Source organism: Ascaphus truei, unplaced genomic scaffold, assembly GCF_040206685.1.
Source record: "Ascaphus truei isolate aAscTru1 unplaced genomic scaffold, aAscTru1.hap1 HAP1_SCAFFOLD_1232, whole genome shotgun sequence".
Taxonomy (NCBI): domain Eukaryota; kingdom Metazoa; phylum Chordata; class Amphibia; order Anura; family Ascaphidae; genus Ascaphus; species Ascaphus truei.
The window spans coordinates 86,118-102,997 of record NW_027454104.1 but is presented as its reverse complement, the minus strand read 5'-3'; the positions used below and the strand labels follow the sequence as shown (position 1 = coordinate 102,997).

The following is a 16,880-nucleotide window of genomic DNA, read 5'->3' as shown; positions in this document are numbered from 1 at the left end:
CTCAAGGCACCGGCTTCTCGCAGTCCCGCCAGACGCCGGGCCCCTGCCACCGCCCAGCCACCGCCCCCCGCAGTCCTGCCACCCACCGGCACCCCGCATTCCTGCCAGGCGCCGGTCCCCCGCTGTCCCACCAGCCACCGGGCCCCCGCCACCGCCAGCCACACCGCCAGCCACCGGCCGCCCACCCCCCCCACCGCCACACCACCACCCCCTGCAGCCACCGGCCCGACCTGAGATCATCACCAACGTAAGCCTGATTTTTATATGTATTGGGGTTGTATTTTATATATGTATTGGGGGGGGGGTTGGGGTATTTTTTAGATGTATTGGGGGGGGGGTTGGGGTTTATTTGTAGATATATTTGGGGTATATTTATAGATGTATTGAGGGTGTATTTTTATATGTATTGGGGGGTGGGGTGTATTTTTATATGTATTGGGGGGTGGGGTGTATTTTTATATGTATTGGGGGATTAAGTAAAAGTTAAGCGCTAAAAAAATATTTCCGCGGTAGGTGCGCTGTGGGTTGGGGGCTGCTCCTTTCATTTGTCCTGGGCCCCATGATTTCTGTTGGTGGCCCTGATCACAGACACACAATCACTAACACATAATCACTCACACACACAATCACACACACAATCCAACAATCACACACAACCACACACACACACAATCACACAATCCCACACACACACACACAACCACACACACAATCTCCACCCCACACACACACAATCCCACACACACAATCCCACACACACACTCTCGCCCCCCCCCCCTTCCCTCCTCTCTCGCCCCCCTCCCTTCCCTCCTCTCCCTCCCCCCCCCCCCCCCCCCCCCCCCCTCCCCCCCCCCTTCCCCTCCTCTCTCGCCCCCCTCCCTTCCCTCCTCTCTCGCCCCCCTCCCTTCCCTCCTCTCTCGCCCCCCTCCCTTCCCTCCTCTCCTCTCTCGCCCCCCTCCCTTCCCTCCTCTCCTCTCTCGCCCCCCTCCCTTCCCTCCTCTCTCGCCCCCCCTCCCTCCTCTCTCGCCCCCCCCCTTCCCTCCTCTCTCGCCCCCCCCCTTCCCTCCTCTCTCGCCCCCCCCTTCCCTCCTCTCTCGCCCCCCCTTCCCTCCTCTCTTGCCCCCCCCTTCCCTCCTCTCTCGCCCCCCCTTCCCTCCTCTCTCGCCCCCCCTTCCCTCCTCTCTCGCCCCCCCCTTCCCTCCTCTCTCGCCCCCCCCTTCCCTCCTCTCTCGCCCCCCCCTTCCCTCCTCTCTCTCCCCCCCCTTCCCTCCTCTCTCGTCCCCCCCTTCCCTCCTCTCTCGCCCCCCCCTTCCCTCCTCTCTCGCCCCCCCCTTCCCTCCTCTCTCGCCCCCCCCCTTCCCTCCTCTCTCGGCCCCCCCCCCTTCCCTCCTCTCTCGCCCCCCCCCCCTTCCCTCCTCTCTCGCCCCCCCCTTCCATCCTCTCTCGCACCCCCCCCTTCCATCCTCTCTCGCCCCCCCCCTTCCCTCCTCTCTCGCCCCCCCCCTTCCCTCCTCTCTCGCCCCCTCCCCCCTTCCCTCCTCTCTCGCCCCCCCCCTCCCTCCTCTCTCGCCCCCCCTTCCCTCCTCTCTCGCCCCCCCCTTCCCTCCTCTCTCGCCCCCCCTTCCCTCCTCTCTCGCCCCCCCCTTCCCTCCTCTCTCGCCCCCCCCTTCCCTCCTCTCTCGCCCCCCCCCTTCCCTCCTCTCTCGCCCCCCCCCCCCTTCCCTCCTCTCTCGCCCCCCCCCCTTCCCTCCTCTCTCGCCCCCCCTTCCCTCCTCTCTCGCCCCCCCCTTCCCTCCTCTCTCGCCCCCTCCCTTCCCTCCTCTCCTCTCTCGCCCCACTCCCTCCTCTCCTCTCTCGCCCCCCTCCCTTCCCTCCTCTCTCGCCCCCCTCCCTTCCCTCCTTTCTCGCCCCCCCCTTCCCTCCTCTCTCGCCCCCCCCTTCCCTCCTCTCTCGCCCCCCCCTTCCCTCCTCTCTCGCCCCCCCCTTCCCTCCTCTCTCGCCCCCCCCTTCCCTCCTCTCTCGCCCCCCCCCCTTCCCTCCTCTCTCGCCCCCCCCCTTCCCTCCTCTCTCGCCCCCCCCCCCTTCCCTCCTCTCTCGCCCCCCCCCTTCCCTCCTCTCTCGCCCCCCCCCTTCCCTCCTCTCTCGCCCCCCCCCTTCCCTCCTCTCTCGCCCCCCCCCTTCCCTCCTCTCTCGCCCCCCCCTTCCCTCCTCTCTCGCCCCCCCCTTCCCTCCTCTCTCGCCCCCCCCCTTCCCTCCTCTCTCGCCCCCCCCCTTCCCTCCTCTCTCGCCCCCCCCTTCCCTCCTCTCTCGCCCCCCCTTCCCTCCTCTCTCGCCCCCCCCTTCCCTCCTCTCTCGCCCCCCCCTTCCCTCCTCTCTCGCCCCCCCCTTCCCTCCTCTCTCGCCCCCCCCCCCTTCCCTCCTCTCTCGCCCCCCCCCTTCCCTCCTCTCTCGCCCCCCTCCCTTCCCTCCTCTCTCGCCCCCCTCCCTTCCCTCCCCTCTCGCCCCCCTCCCTCCCCTCTCGCCCCCCTCCCTCCCCTCTCGCCCCCCTCCCTTCCCTCCTCTCTCGCCCCCCTCCCTTCCCTCCCCTCTCGCCCCCCTCCCTTCCCTCCTCTCTCGCCCCCCTCCCTTCCCTCCTCTCTCGCCCCCCTCCCTTCCCTCCTCTCTCGCCCCCCTCCCTTCCCTCCTCTCTCGCCCCCCTCCCTTCCCTCCTCTCTCGCCCCCCTCCCTTCCCTCCTCTCTCGCCCCCCTCCCTTCCCTCCTCTCTCGCCCCCCTCCCTTCCCTCCTCTCTCGCCCCCCTCCCTTCCCTCCTCTCTCGCCCCCCTCCCTTCCCTCCTCTCTCGCCCCCCTCCCTTCCCTCCTCTCTCGCCCCCCTCCCTTCCCTCCTCTCTCGCCCCCTCCCTTCCCTCTCGCCCCCCTCCCTTCCCTCCCCTCTCCCCCCCCTCCCTCCCCTCTCGCCCCCCTCCCTCCCCCCTCCCTCCCCTCTCGCCCCCCTCCCTCCCCTCCCTCCCCTCTCGCCCCCCTCCCTCCCCTCCCTCCCCTCTCGCCCCCCTCCCTCCCCTCTCGCCCCCCTCCCTCCCCTCTCGCCCCCCTCCCTCCCCTCTCGCCCCCCTCCCTTCCCTCCCCTCTCGCCCCCCTCCCTTCCCTCCCCTCTCGCCCCCCTCCCTTCCCTCCCCTCTCGCCCCCCTCCCCTCTCGCCCCCCTCTCGCCCCCCTCCCTTCCCTCCCCTCTCGCCCCCCTCCCTTCCCTCCCCTCTCGCCCCCCTCCCTTCCCTCCCCTCTCGCCCCCCTCCCTTCCCTCCCCTCTCGCCCCCCTCCCTTCCCTCCCCTCTCGCCCCCCTCCCTTCCCTCCCCTCTCGCCCCCCTCCCTTCCCTCCCCTCTCGCCCCCTCCCTTCCCTCCCCTCTCGCCCCCTCCCTTCCCTCCCCTCTCGCCCCCTCCCTTCCCTCCCCTCTCGCCCCCTCCCTTCCCTCCCCTCTCGCCCCCTCCCTTCCCTCCCCTCTCGCCCCCCTCCCTTCCCCCTCCCTTCCCTCCCTCTCGCCCCCCTCCCTTCCCTCCCCTCTCGCCCCCCTCCCTTCCCTCCCCCCCCCCTCCCTTCCCTCCCCCCTCCCTTCCCTCCCCTCTCGCCCCCCTCCCTTCCCTCCCCTCTCGCCCCCCTCCCTTCCCTCCCCTCTCGCCCCCCTCCCTTCCCTCCTCTCTCGCCCCCCTCCCTTCCCTCCTCTCTCGCCCCCCTCCCTTCCCTCCTCTCTCGCCCCCCTCGCCCATTCTGTTCTTACGCCCCCCCAACCCTCCCCCGCTAAATTCCATGTTTTGTTTGCTTTGAAAGTGACAGTACATTAAAACACGCAGAGCAGGATCATGTGCGCTCAGAACTCAAACGGAGCTGTCTCCCCAAGCAGCAAGCTTGGGAGAGCATAGGTGCACGCGCTCCGCGGGAGCAAGGACTTAAAAATATAAATAGCCAGAAGCAATCTCTTCAAGCACAGCGCGGTCAACGGCACAGGGGACTCATCCTAATGTGTCCCCAGGAGTGCTCCTTTAAAGCAGCAGTCGTCCAAGCTGCCATTTAAATAAAAATGTTCCCCTTTAATATGTGCATCAATACAATCCACACAATAAGTAATTAACTAAATTGATGATCGATCCGTTCTCCTGTGATCAATCGGTGAAGATTCGACTCAGGGGTTCACTAAATGGCTGCAGAGGAGTGGTGACTTAGGATCTGTGACTTTGTAAATAAATGGTTGCTGTAGAAACAAAAAAATACTTGTTACATTAAAAATGTCATTCCGAGTTGTTTAATAAAAAATGCTACAAGTATTTTTTCATAGTACAGAACTGATGTAAAAAAAAAAAACTCTTGTAGGATATTGCTTGGTCTGCAGCTTTAAGGGTGATTGAATCAGGTAGGAGTGACTGGCCTCTTTCCATCTCTGCTGGAAACCAGGAGTAAAACCCCATGCCTGGGGCTCCTCTACTGCGTCACCAAACACACACAGCCCCTGAGGCTGCATCTGGCGCACGCGCAGTGGCCAGGCACCGTGATGCAGCAGTGAGGGGCTAGGCTCAACCAATCAGCGGACTGCGCTAGGTCGCCCACCTAGTCTCCAGCGTGTGAAGAAGTGTCCTGCCTGCCTGTGTGGAGTGGAGCGGGCGCGCGCTGTTTCGCTTTTTGGGGTCGCGCGCTCAGTCTCGCGGGGTCGGCCGTTGCTGACGCGCCGCGGGGAGGAGCGCATCCCATAATAACACTATAACGCCCCCCCCGGGTGATGGCGTCTGGCGGAGCCGGTGTCCGGTTTGCGCTGAGAGCGGCGCGCACCTGAACCGCGAGCAGCCGGGATTGCCGAGGCTATGGCAGAGGTGAAGCAGGAAGAACGAGTGGCCGCCTCCCCGCTGGTGCTCCTGGAAGACTCCCCGCTGGTGTTCCTGGAAGCCTCCCCGGGTCCGGAGGGAGCGGCGCTGCCCGGTCCGGTTCCCCCGGAGGTCAGCAGGGCGGCTCCCGGAGGTGCTGTGAGGTTGTGCCGGGAGGAGGAGGACGCCGGGGAAGACGAGCCGCTGCTGAAGAGACCCAACGACGTGTCCTGCAGGGGAGGGCGGCTCAGCTCGTCTTCAGACCGGGAGAACTCCATCTTCAGTGCCGGTAACCGAGCGCGCCATGGGCAACACACAGGGGGTGCTGAGTATCCATGGAGGGGTGTCACACAGGGGGCATATCCATGGAGGGGTGTCACACGGGGGGCATATCCATGGAGGGGTGTCACACAGGGGCATATCCATGGAGGGGTGTCACACAGGGGGCATATCCATGGACGGGTGTCACACAGGGGCATATCCATGGAGGGGTGTCACACAGGGGGCATATCCATGGAGGGGTGTCACACAGGGGGCATATCCATGGAGGGGTGTCACACAGGGGCATATCCATGGAGGGGTGTCACACAGGGGGCATATCCATGGAGGGGTGGGACACTGCTCACTGTGCACCTTCGGGGTGAGGGGGGCGCTGTGCACCTGGGGCTATTGGAGAATACAAATATCCAGAGAGCAGTTACTGGAGTACACTGAATATCCCCAAAATGACTGGATTACAGGGGCATTAGTGAAGGGCTGTATTACCTCTTTGCCAAAGGGGCATACTGTGTGTAGGTGAGATTAGTCTGATACCTGTGCCCAGGGAAAATGTGTGTGGAGGGTGTAGTAAGGGCATTGCCCATCCTGGCACAGGTTACTGTCTCAACCAGGAAGCCAATGTGAGAGATGCTCAGGAAAATGAAGCACGCTTGCATTCACCCTGCTGGATATATCCATTTTTCTTGTGGGTTTATGTATTTTGATCTATTTAATCCAGTGTGTACCTTCACTGGGCACAGGGATATGCCGAGAGCTATGCATCTGTCAATCCTTTCCGTGTTTGAACCAGGTGACGTTTCCTGTGTTAGTCAAATTAAGCCACAGGCTCCATTCCTGGTTGTGCCCTTCTGTCAATTCCTTTTAAGTTTCAGCTTTGCAACCATACTCCCCCTGGAACCCAAAGACTTTGTTTTCCTGAAACTGGGCATCCTCTGACACACTTGAAGTTGTGTGAAAAAATCTATGGGTAGAGACTACTTGGCAAACCGGGCATACAAAGCCCTTTCACATTTATCTGCAGCAGGATAAATAATAGATGTTCATCAATGCCGAAGTTTGTAATAATCTGGGAGAAAATCATTACTTAAGGGGGTTTAGGAAGCTGGTTAGAGACTTGGCTGCTTAATAAATAGACAGTTTGTTCTCTGCCATATGCTATATAGATACTTCTAGTATGTTCCCATAGTCTCTAACTGGTGCAAAGCTTTTGCATGTCCTAATTCCTTTTCAGTTAAATTCTATTTCTCCCTTAGACTGTGGCCATAGTGCGTACGGCACGGTCAAAAACATTGTCAATCAGGCGGGCCATGCTGCACACGGAAACGCAATGGCACGGCAGGATTTTGAGGGGACCAATTTTAGTGTCTTTTTGCGTGACGGCCGCATCACATGCGCGTTTGAGCCAATAAGGGCAAACCCGCCTGCTGACGTCACGGCCTCGCCGCCCCATCAGAGTCCACAGATCGCTGAGCTGACAGGCACGTGCCTACTTGCGCTCGCTCCGGTGCGCGCCTGCATGATGTCAGACGCCTAAGAACAATTCAGAAGTGTATTTTCCCATGTCTTACAACATTTAAATTGACCACTTGTGAAGCACAGTTGAAATAATACCCATGCAAAGGTGTACAGGGTGTGCTAAAGATTCAACATGAACTTCTGTAGAGGTCCTCTTTATTTTGTTAATCCAATGTATGTTCTGTTCCATTGGAAACATTTAAAACAGCAATACTACATTAACACTTTTTTTATTTTGTGTGTATATCTATCTATCATGTGGCAATGTATAATTCTACATTCTTACCTAAACTGGCAATCATTTGTTGCTCCTGTTATAAATCTGTTAAAATCCTTTATGGTGGACTAACATAATGGCGACTTCAGTCAGTGTAACTCGGCAACCACAATGTATCCTTGTATTACTAAGGTAACATTATCTATTGTTACTGTTTACAGCTCAAACTGCTGGGAATATTGGCAATAAAGTATTACTAACAGGAAAGTGTTGCAAAGATATTGTACTGCTTGGGAGATGGCTAAAACGTGCTATAGAAATCAGTATTATCATATACTACAGAACTGATTTATTTATATAAACTCTTCTCCCCCCCACAAGTTTTCACATGTTTTGCTGCTTTAAAACACATCTCAACTGCCCAGACGGCAACTTCCTAGTACCCTGCAATCTGGCTGTGAGGTTTCCGGAGGAGAGTGTCAGCGTTTGTGTTACAGTACAAGCAGATAATGTGTTGATTACTGGGGCAATTATGACATAGACCGAAGTTCAGAAAGATGTGAGTTTATTTTAATTTTTTTGTTTTCCCTGTATTTATAGTTTAAACTTGGAGCTGGATATCTTTGGTTGTCGCACTATTCTAATAGTCTTAAACAAGACATTTTAGCGCAATAAACAGTTTGTGTTTGCAACCTGCAAATAAACAGTTTATTGTGCTAAAATGTCTTGTGTATGACTTTGAGAATAGTGTGGCAACCAAAGATATCCAGCTCCAAGTTTAAACTCCGTGGCAGCAATGGGATCCCGGCCACTCTTCAACTGCCTGCACCTCACAGAGAAACTACACCGACTATAATTTACTGAACGGAGTGCGTTGAGATCTAATTACTTTATCCTAACTGTATTTATATTTGGCTATTACATGAATAATAAACACAATGAGTAGGTTGAACTCTCTTGCATATTCCTACCACACTTCACAAGTGACTTCATATTCAGATGGTGGCTATATACATGCTAATAAGGGCAAAATGGAAAAAATGCTGTTTGCTGGCTTTTTACTTCCTTAACACAGGTCTAACTGTACATGCTGTTTTCTGAAGCTTTATGGACATATTTATATAAAAAAAGGTGACTTTTTTTTTAAGTGGCAGCGTACCTGCCGCTTTAGCAGGGAGCACAATCTCAGTATGCAGTTCCCAAGCATGTGTGGGTTAGGATATTCAAGTCATCTGAGTTTCCTGCTGTGTGCAATGGTGTTAGTCATCCTGGCTACATGTTAGATTTATTTTATTTCTAAAAATGTTTACCAGCAAGTAATTGCGTTACCTCTTGTTTTCAAGCATGTCCTGAGCAAAGCTTTGACAATATATGGTTACCTTAAATGAACAGAGGTTATACATTATATTTAAAGATCTGTAATTTGTGTACATAAATTACCGACCAGATTAAAATGTGTGAGAGCTGAAGTCTTGAATTTAAACTGGAGGCGGCTTTAAGAGTCGCTGGTAGATTGTTCTGGTCGTGAAGTGCACAGTAAGAGAAGGAGCGACCGGATTCTTTGGGCCATGAACACTTTCTGAGTCAGATCGCAGTTGAGAAGAGTGCTGTGTGGGGTTTGTTCAGATAGGCGGGTAGCTTGCCCAGAAAGAATTTGAAGGGAAGACAGGAAAATGTTACTTTCTGCCTAGACTTGTTCTAGTGAAGCCATATGCCAAGATATTTAAAACTGGTGACAGGGGCTAGAAAGGTGTTAGACTTGGTTCTGTCATTGGTAGCTTTAGAAATGTAGCCTTTGTCCCAAATACCATTGTTACCATTTTCAGTGTTTAAGCACAGTTTGTGTTGGGAAATCCAGTTTTCAAGTCTTGAAAAATCAGATTGAAGTATGTGTACCAAGGTCAGAGATCAAGGCTGTGTGCATATAACATTGTCATCTGTATACATGTGCATTGAAGCTGCCTTAAAAGGTAGATTATTAATAAAGATTGAAAGAGTAGGGGCCCCAGAACAGAGCCTTGTGGGACCCCACAGGTTTCATCCAAGTTGTTGGAGTTGGAGCCCAAGAGACACATTGGAATCTGCCCGATAGGTAGGCGTGTAAGCCTGTTCCCCCTATTCTAGAGCACTGAAGCTTTTTTAACATGATCAACAACCTAAATACAAAGTGAAAATAACTAAGGTGCACTGGGATATAACATTTACATGCTATAAGGATTTAACCAAGAGTACTATTGGACCTTATTGGTATCTTTCAGCCTACTTATTTACATATGACTACTTCAAGTCCATAAGTTATTGATGGTATACAGGTTTAATGGTGTAGTGATTCCAGTATTAAACTGTTCTTTATAGCTTATCAAGAAGGTTGATTGGATGATAGAAGCTTATCAAGAAGGTTGATTGGATGTCATAGATCCTACCTACTTCCCTATTGGATATATTGAGCCGTCCTGTCTTGGGGATTTTTAATATCACAGTATATATGTATTTCTCACTTGCGTCGTTGCAAATCATTACATTTTTTTATTTTGGTTATTATCTAGTACCTATTCTATAGTGCCATATTGAGGGGATTATTAATGAATTGCCCTACCTATGGGAATATTAATATTCCCTGACTATTTTAGTCCTGTTAATACACTAATACTTTTGAGTGCAACAAGATAGGGATCTGGTGTATGCAGTTTGTCTTAGGGCAGGTCCATACTGCCTTCACGTGCGCGTCCTTGATGTCACCCGCGTGAAGCGGATGCGTTTTTGGACATGCTAGATGTGTTGCCAGGAGCATATCTAGGAGCGTAACAGTGACGTCACGGAGCTGTTCGCCCTCATTGGGCGGACCGCTCACGTGACCTGCCCATCGCGTCAATTTCAACTGATTCCTCACGCAACACGTGCCCCCTTCTGCTGCCCCGCGCCTGCGCGGTCTATGGCTGCAGCAGACCATGCGGCGCGATCACATTGTCGTAAGGCATTGATCGCGCCATAGACCGCGCATCTGATTGAGCCACCTGTGCTGAACCGGGGATATCCATTAAAGCTGGCCTGTTGGCGGATCTTGAGGACTGAGTTTGGAGACCCCTGTATTAGGGGAAGAGATTGGTCTGTAGTTGGAGACTATTTTTGGCCCCATTTTTGATGATTGGTACATCTCTGACACTTTTTTAGACAAAATAATTAATTAGGGAGGCAAGCGTATCATATCATATCAATGGAGGGGGCACTTTGATTGCCCTAGGTCAGGTCCACATTGGTTGTTTAGTTTTAATGTTGGGAGCGCCTGTGTGATCTCCTCTTCAGATACTGTGACAAATTGAAAATTGTAAGCACTGTTGGAAGGGGGTGGACATCTAGGGGGTCTCACAGATAGAGCTTAATTTGTAATTCCTTGCCTTTTTTTTTTTTTTTTTTTTTTTAACACGCTGTCACAGAGGAGGATGTATCATTGCTGATCTGTTCTCCCTCTACCACCTGCCCTCTTGACTCCCTTCCCTCCGGTCTCCTAAAACCTACTCCTCCTATAATCCCTACACTCGCATACATTTTTAATTCCCTCTACTCTGGTACCTTTCCCTCCTTCCTCAGACATGCAACAGTTATGCCATTACTCAAAAACAATCATTTTGAACCATCCTATCTTTCTATAGGCCTGCCTTTTTGCCTCTAAACTCTTTGAACGTCTTGTATTCTCTTGCTTGCTACATTTTTCTCAACGCCCATTCTCTCCTAGACCCTCTACAATCTGGCTTCCGCACTGCTAACTCCACTGAAAGAGCCCTCTCTAAAATAACTAATGACCTTCATACTGCCAAAGACAGAAGTCATTATGCTCTTCTCATATTACTTGACCTCTCTGCAGCATTTGATACTGTGGACCACCCTCTTCTTCACATTCTCCATGCTCTTGGTATTCGTAACAAAGCTCTATCCTGGATCTCCTCTTACCTTTATCACCGTACTTTTGGTGTCTCTTTTGCCAACACCTCTATTGATCTCTCTGTTGGGGTACCCCAGGGCTCTGTCCTGGGATCTGTTTTCCCTTTACACACTCTCTAGGTATCCTAATCACATATCTTGGGTTCAAATATCACCTCTATATGCTGATGACATGCAAATTTACTTTTCAACCCCTGACATTACACCTGCTGTACAGGCCAAAGTTTCTGAATGTCTGTCTGCTATATCATCCCGGATGGCCATCTGCCGACTTAAACTTAACATGGCAAAAACAGAGCTCCTCATACTTCCTCCCAAACCTGGCCCTACTACCTCCTTTCACATTACTGTTGGAAGTACTATCATTCACCCAGTAGCACAAGGTAGCTGCCTAGGGGTCACACTCGACTCCTCTCTCTCATTCTCCCATTCAAAAGGTAGCTAAAACCTGTCGTTTTTTCCTCTGCAATATTACAAAGATACGCCCTTTCCTCTGTTGCTCGACTGCTAAAAGTCTGACTCAGGCCCTCATTCTCTCCCGTCTCGATTACTGTAACCTCCTGCTGTCCTGCCTTCCTGTTTCCCCTACAATCTATCCTAAATGCTGCTACCAGAATCACGCTACTCTTTCCTAAATCTATCTCGGTGTCTCCCCTGCTGAAATCCCTCTCCTGGCTTCCTATAAAATCCCGTATCACACACCCAACTCTCCTCCTCACTTTTTTAAAGCTTGACTCTTCTGCTCCTCCTTTATATCTCAGCCCTAATTTCTCGCTATGCACCATCCCAACTCTTTTGTGTTCTGCTCAAGGATGTCTTCTCTCTACCCCCTTTTGTATCTAAAGCCCTCTTCCATCATAAACCTTTCTCACTGACTGCCCCACCCCTCTGGAATGCCCTTCCCCTCAATATCCGATTAGCACACTCTATCCACCTTTTTAAGACCGACTTTAAAACACACCTGATTAACGAAGCATTCGAGTTGCTTCATGGCTGATACTTTACACCTCATACATAAACCTTGGCCCATTGCAGACGCACTTACCAGAACGCCCTCCTAATGTCTGTACGTTCTTCCTACCAAACGATAGATTGTAAGCTTTTCGGAGCAAGGACTCCTTTTCCTAAATGTTACTCTTGTCTGAAGCACTTCTTCCCATTATTTGTTATTTATGATTGTATGTATGTCTTTATTTATATAGCTTAGAGAAAGTACCCGGGCGCTATCTCTATATGGCGTGTATAGGATGTAAAACAAAAGGAAGTGTAATACAGCCTGAGAGTAATGTTCTTAAGTTGTCCTCCTGTGACTCAGAACCCCAGCAGGATCTATCCAGGACCCTTGTTGGCAATATAATACAAAAAGAGGATGGGGGAGCACAGTTTTAGGAAAAAGGTAGTTAGTAGTATGTCCTGTTGTAGCAGACTCCATATAAGTTTTTCATATATTCTTTTATTTTCCCCACCTACATATACACATTATTGTCTGTGCACCTCCAATATATGGAGTCTGCTACATAGACTGTCGCCTCAAACATAGGTGTCGTCCACCATAGTGATCACCAGTCCAACAGGACATACTACTAACTACCTTTTTCCTAAAACTGTGCTCCCCCATCCTCTTTTTGTATTTTATTTATATAGCGCCATTAATGTACATAGCGCTTCACAGTAGTAATACACGTGACAATCACATAAAAAATACAAATGGCAGATCATGGGAATAAGTGCTTAAGGCTGAGTCCATAGAGACTGCAGCCGTGCGGAGGCGCACTGAGGGAAAGCGGGTGCTTTCTCTGGCCTTAGAGTGCACGCAGTCCGTGGGTGTGTCTGGGGGCGGGCCAGTGATGTCACGGAGATGGTTCGCCCTCATTGGGAGAACCGTTCACGTGACCGGCCCTGCGCTCCTGTGAGCGCCGAAACTAAAAATTTAAGATACACGCTTCCGCAAGCGTGCGCGAGCCCCTGCTAAAGCCGCTCTCATTGCGGCTGCAGGGGCTCACTGGTAAGCTTGCGCGCGCCTCAGCACAGGGCGCTGACCATGCCCGAGGCCTAAGACATAAAAGTAACATTTTGGAAAAGGAGTCCCAGCTCCGAAAAGCTTACAATCTAATTGTCATGTGTATTACTGCTGTAAAGCGCTACTGTATATTCTCTTTTTTTTTTTTTTTATTAGATTGTTGATGGCTAGAAGGTTTGAATATATTATTGATGACTTTGCAGACGTTTTCTAGATTTGATGTATTTTGGTGAAGCTTATCGGAGTAATATTGGGCTTTTGTGTTTTGTTTGCCTTTTGCATGTATTTTGCAGGTATCTGTAGTTATTAATATCCTTGGTAGTGTCAGTTACTTTTGTATTTTTCCACAAGGCATCCATAAAATTGTTAAGCGCAATAAGGTAATTTGTAACTCGCGGAAGGCGGGCCCCTGTACTCTTATTCTGCGTAGTGGGGCATGGCTATCAGGTGTGTGTTTTTTTTTTGTTTTTTTTAAGCGGCAATCTCGCCTCTTATTTTTAAACATGGGAACTGCGGGGGCCTCTGGAGCTGAACAATATTCTTTTCATTTCCGGGGATCTGGTTATTTTAAAGCTCCTTAAATGACCGTCCAATAGGAAGCCACAACCTAATGTTGCAGATTCCTGCTGTACCCACAAGATTTGTTGGCTGTTATTTCTGCTGAAGTGCACTGTAAAACCAGTAACTGATCTAGTAAGTATCTCGGGAACTAGGGGGGGCTTAAAATAATGGTGTGCGCGCGCCCAGGATTGATGCTTTAACCCTTTTGGTGTCGGAGGCATTGCGGCATGACAGTGCCACAGCCCCTCATGTATGTGTGTCATCTCATCACGGTATGACTTGACGTAGCTACACCAAAGATGTTAAAGTGCCATTCTCTTCTAATAGAGTTGCAATATAATGAAAGCCGTCATGTAACAATTTCTGCCATTTTAAAAAGTTGTTTTATGATGTGTGCATCTGCATACTTTTACATAAATGCTAAGAATAGTTTTGTGGCCAGCATAGAAAATAAGCATTTATGCATATTTTTATTCCCAAAATCCACTTAAAAATCATATTTAATGTCGTTGTAAAATGAAACTCGCTGTCATCTTTTCCTCGTGGTTTTTTTTTATATATATGACACATTGGCAAAAAAGTGTGAAGTAACTTGCAACACCATGTCTTCAATATCACAACTTGAATGGGTGTTTCGCAGATTATCACAGGAAGGAAAAGGTGTGTTCTTTTAATTGGGATGTTGCGACCTTCAGTTACTATACTTTAGCAAGTAAAAATTAAACTTTAAAAGTTTTCTGAAACACAGCAGCATGCGCAGACAGCTACTGTGTTAATCGCTTAAACATGAGCAGATACGCAGACTGTCAGCAGCAGATTAATAAGGCGAATATGGATTTTTCAATATAACTTTATTGGAGAAAAAAAACGCCTTTTCGGGTAAAACTGGTAATTACCAAGTTGATAGAATACAACCCCACACACAACTTCTTCAGCTTCAAGGAAATGTACCTACAACTAATGGGGACTGCAATGGGCACCAGGATAGCACTGCAATATGCCAATCTTTTTATGGCCAATCTTGAACAGAGATTCCTAACCACATGCCTTCACAAACCTTACACACATTACAGATACACTGTTCATCTGTTTATAATATGGACAGAGGGTGAAGAAAATCTCAAAACAATTTTCTGAGCCCTTGAATTCATTTCACCCATCAATTAAGCTGAAAATATATTATTTGGCAAACCTATTGAACTTTCTAGATAGCACAGTAACAATGAAGAATAGAAAACTACAGATTTGTATATATAAAAAAATAAACGAAAAACAGACAAATGTAGTTTCCTCCATAGCTCCAGCTTCCAACGCACTAATACAAAAAGAGCCATCATACATAGCCAGGCTATAAGGCAAGGTCCATGGTGAGCACACGCTCGAAACAGTGCGCGTGAAATCACCTGCGTTTTAGCTGCAGCGATTTTTGTAGCCTGGGTAGACACGATGGGGAGGCGTGTTGGGGGTGTGTCTGTTACGTCAGAGAGCTGGTTTGCCAAATTGGGCCAACCGCTCACGTAACCTGACCGTCGCACCGCAGAATCCAATTTTTCTGATTCTATGGCTGCGGTTATTGCCTTAAGGCATTGGGATCACGCCACGTGCACGGTCTCGCCAACCATGGACGCGGCTTAAGACGGGAGCGCAAACATTCCTGCTGCGCCCAACTGTCTGCCAGCTCTGGAGCTTGCACCCCCCCCCCCCTTCCTACCTGGTAGCTGCATGAAATGGTGCTCCGGGGGTCATATCACATGACCCTGCGGCATTATTTGATGTCGCGTTGCCATGGAGATGCATTACAGCGTCTGAATCTCGGCAAGGTGTGTGGGAATTTTTTTTTTAAATGTGTGTGTATATGTATATATATATATATATATATATATATATATATATATATATATATATATATATATATATATATATACACACACACACACACACACACACACACACACACACACACACACACACACACACACACACACACACACACACACACACACACACACACACACACACACACACACACACACACACACACACACACACACACACACACACACACACACACACACACACACACATCTGTGGTAAGCTCATGGTATCACCTAATACTGAAGCGCTCATTTACTCTACAGAATAATTATAATCAATACTAGGGCGCTCTCTCTTTAAGGGATTCTAAATTGAACCCAAACAGATAAAACACCAAATTCGTATAATCGTATAAGAGGACCCGGGAACATGAGACTTATAATAGATATACTTCCGGAGTCCAATTTCCGCTGCCCCAACCCTTTGGTGGGGAACCTTTCATCGTTCCCTGCAGACGGTAATAAAAACAAAAAAACACAAAGGGAGCGCCGATCAGAATGGGACAACCAATACAAGTCAAATGACCGAAAGAAAAATAATAAAACAAATGAAAATGAATCTAAAAGGCAGACTGGTTTAAATTAAGCCAGACTCACCTGACACTTCGAGGGTGCACAAGGGGACCACAGTCGATGCACTCTTTTCAGCGTATTCTACGTGACTGTAGGATAGAGATGGTTACTCTACAGAATAAAATTATTATAATACTAATAATAATTAATATTAATAGGGTAATATTTCTGTCAGACTTAAATAGGACAATTTGAACAATCAAAGCACAAATTGTCAGCCTGGACAGCTACATAGATTTTGTCCTGGTTTATGCCAATTACTACAGTCCTTTTTGTGTCTGTAACATTGGTGTGTTTGATGCATATTAACAGACACAATCGCATGTATGTCTGATTTTAGCATGTGAGTTTTAATAAAATGTATTGGATTTGAACTTGCAATTGGGATAATGTGTATCCAAAACAACTTTTATAACAATCGGCATGCGATTTGACTGGTTTTACTGTGTACGAGTGTTTATTTATTTATTTATTTTTTTAAATATAATTTTTTTTAAATAACAATTTTATATACAATGGTTCATAGGATTTTTCAGACAGTCCCTGCCCAGATGAGCTTACAATCTGTTTTTGGTGCCTGGTGCACAGAGATAGTGACCGACTTGCCCAAGGTCACAAGGAGCTGACACCAGGATTTGAACCACTCTGTCGTGATCAGTCAGTGCCTTGACTCACTGAGCCATTCCTTCAGCCTGGTGGTTCTAAATTCTGGCAATACCCACGGGGCATGAGGAATCCTATCCACTGTACTTTATATTTATACTTGGTGCATTTGGGTTCATTTAAATACTCTCTTTTGCAGTTCTGTAATGTTTATTTCCTCTATTCAGGTCATGGTGGAAACGGAGAATTGAACATTTTCTTGGATGACCTAGAATTTGCTGATATAATTCACAGAGCGGAGCAGGCTCTTGAATGTGGTGTTTTTCCAGAGAGAATTTCACAGGGGTCCAGTGGAAGCTATTTTGTTAAGGATCCAAAGAAGGTGAGAGCTTTATGAACTTTTATTCAGAACTTGCAGTATTTTAATCTCAAAGGAAATCGCCCAAATGTTT

The 16,880-nt window shown here is 49.6% G+C and overlaps 1 protein-coding gene across 1 annotated transcript in view; it reads left to right on the top strand.

The window, feature by feature from the left end:
• The first annotated feature begins 4,514 nt into the window (after positions 1 to 4,514).
• PI4K2B (phosphatidylinositol 4-kinase type 2 beta) overlaps positions 4,515 to 16,880 on the top strand; it is a 29,221-nt gene continuing 16,855 nt past the window's right edge. The window contains exons 1-2 of the mRNA XM_075581338.1: positions 4,515 to 5,136; positions 16,656 to 16,810. Of these exons, the coding sequence (XP_075437453.1) occupies positions 4,848 to 5,136; positions 16,656 to 16,810 (444 nt within the window). The 5' untranslated portion in view covers positions 4,515 to 4,847. The remainder of the gene's footprint in view (positions 5,137 to 16,655; positions 16,811 to 16,880) is intronic.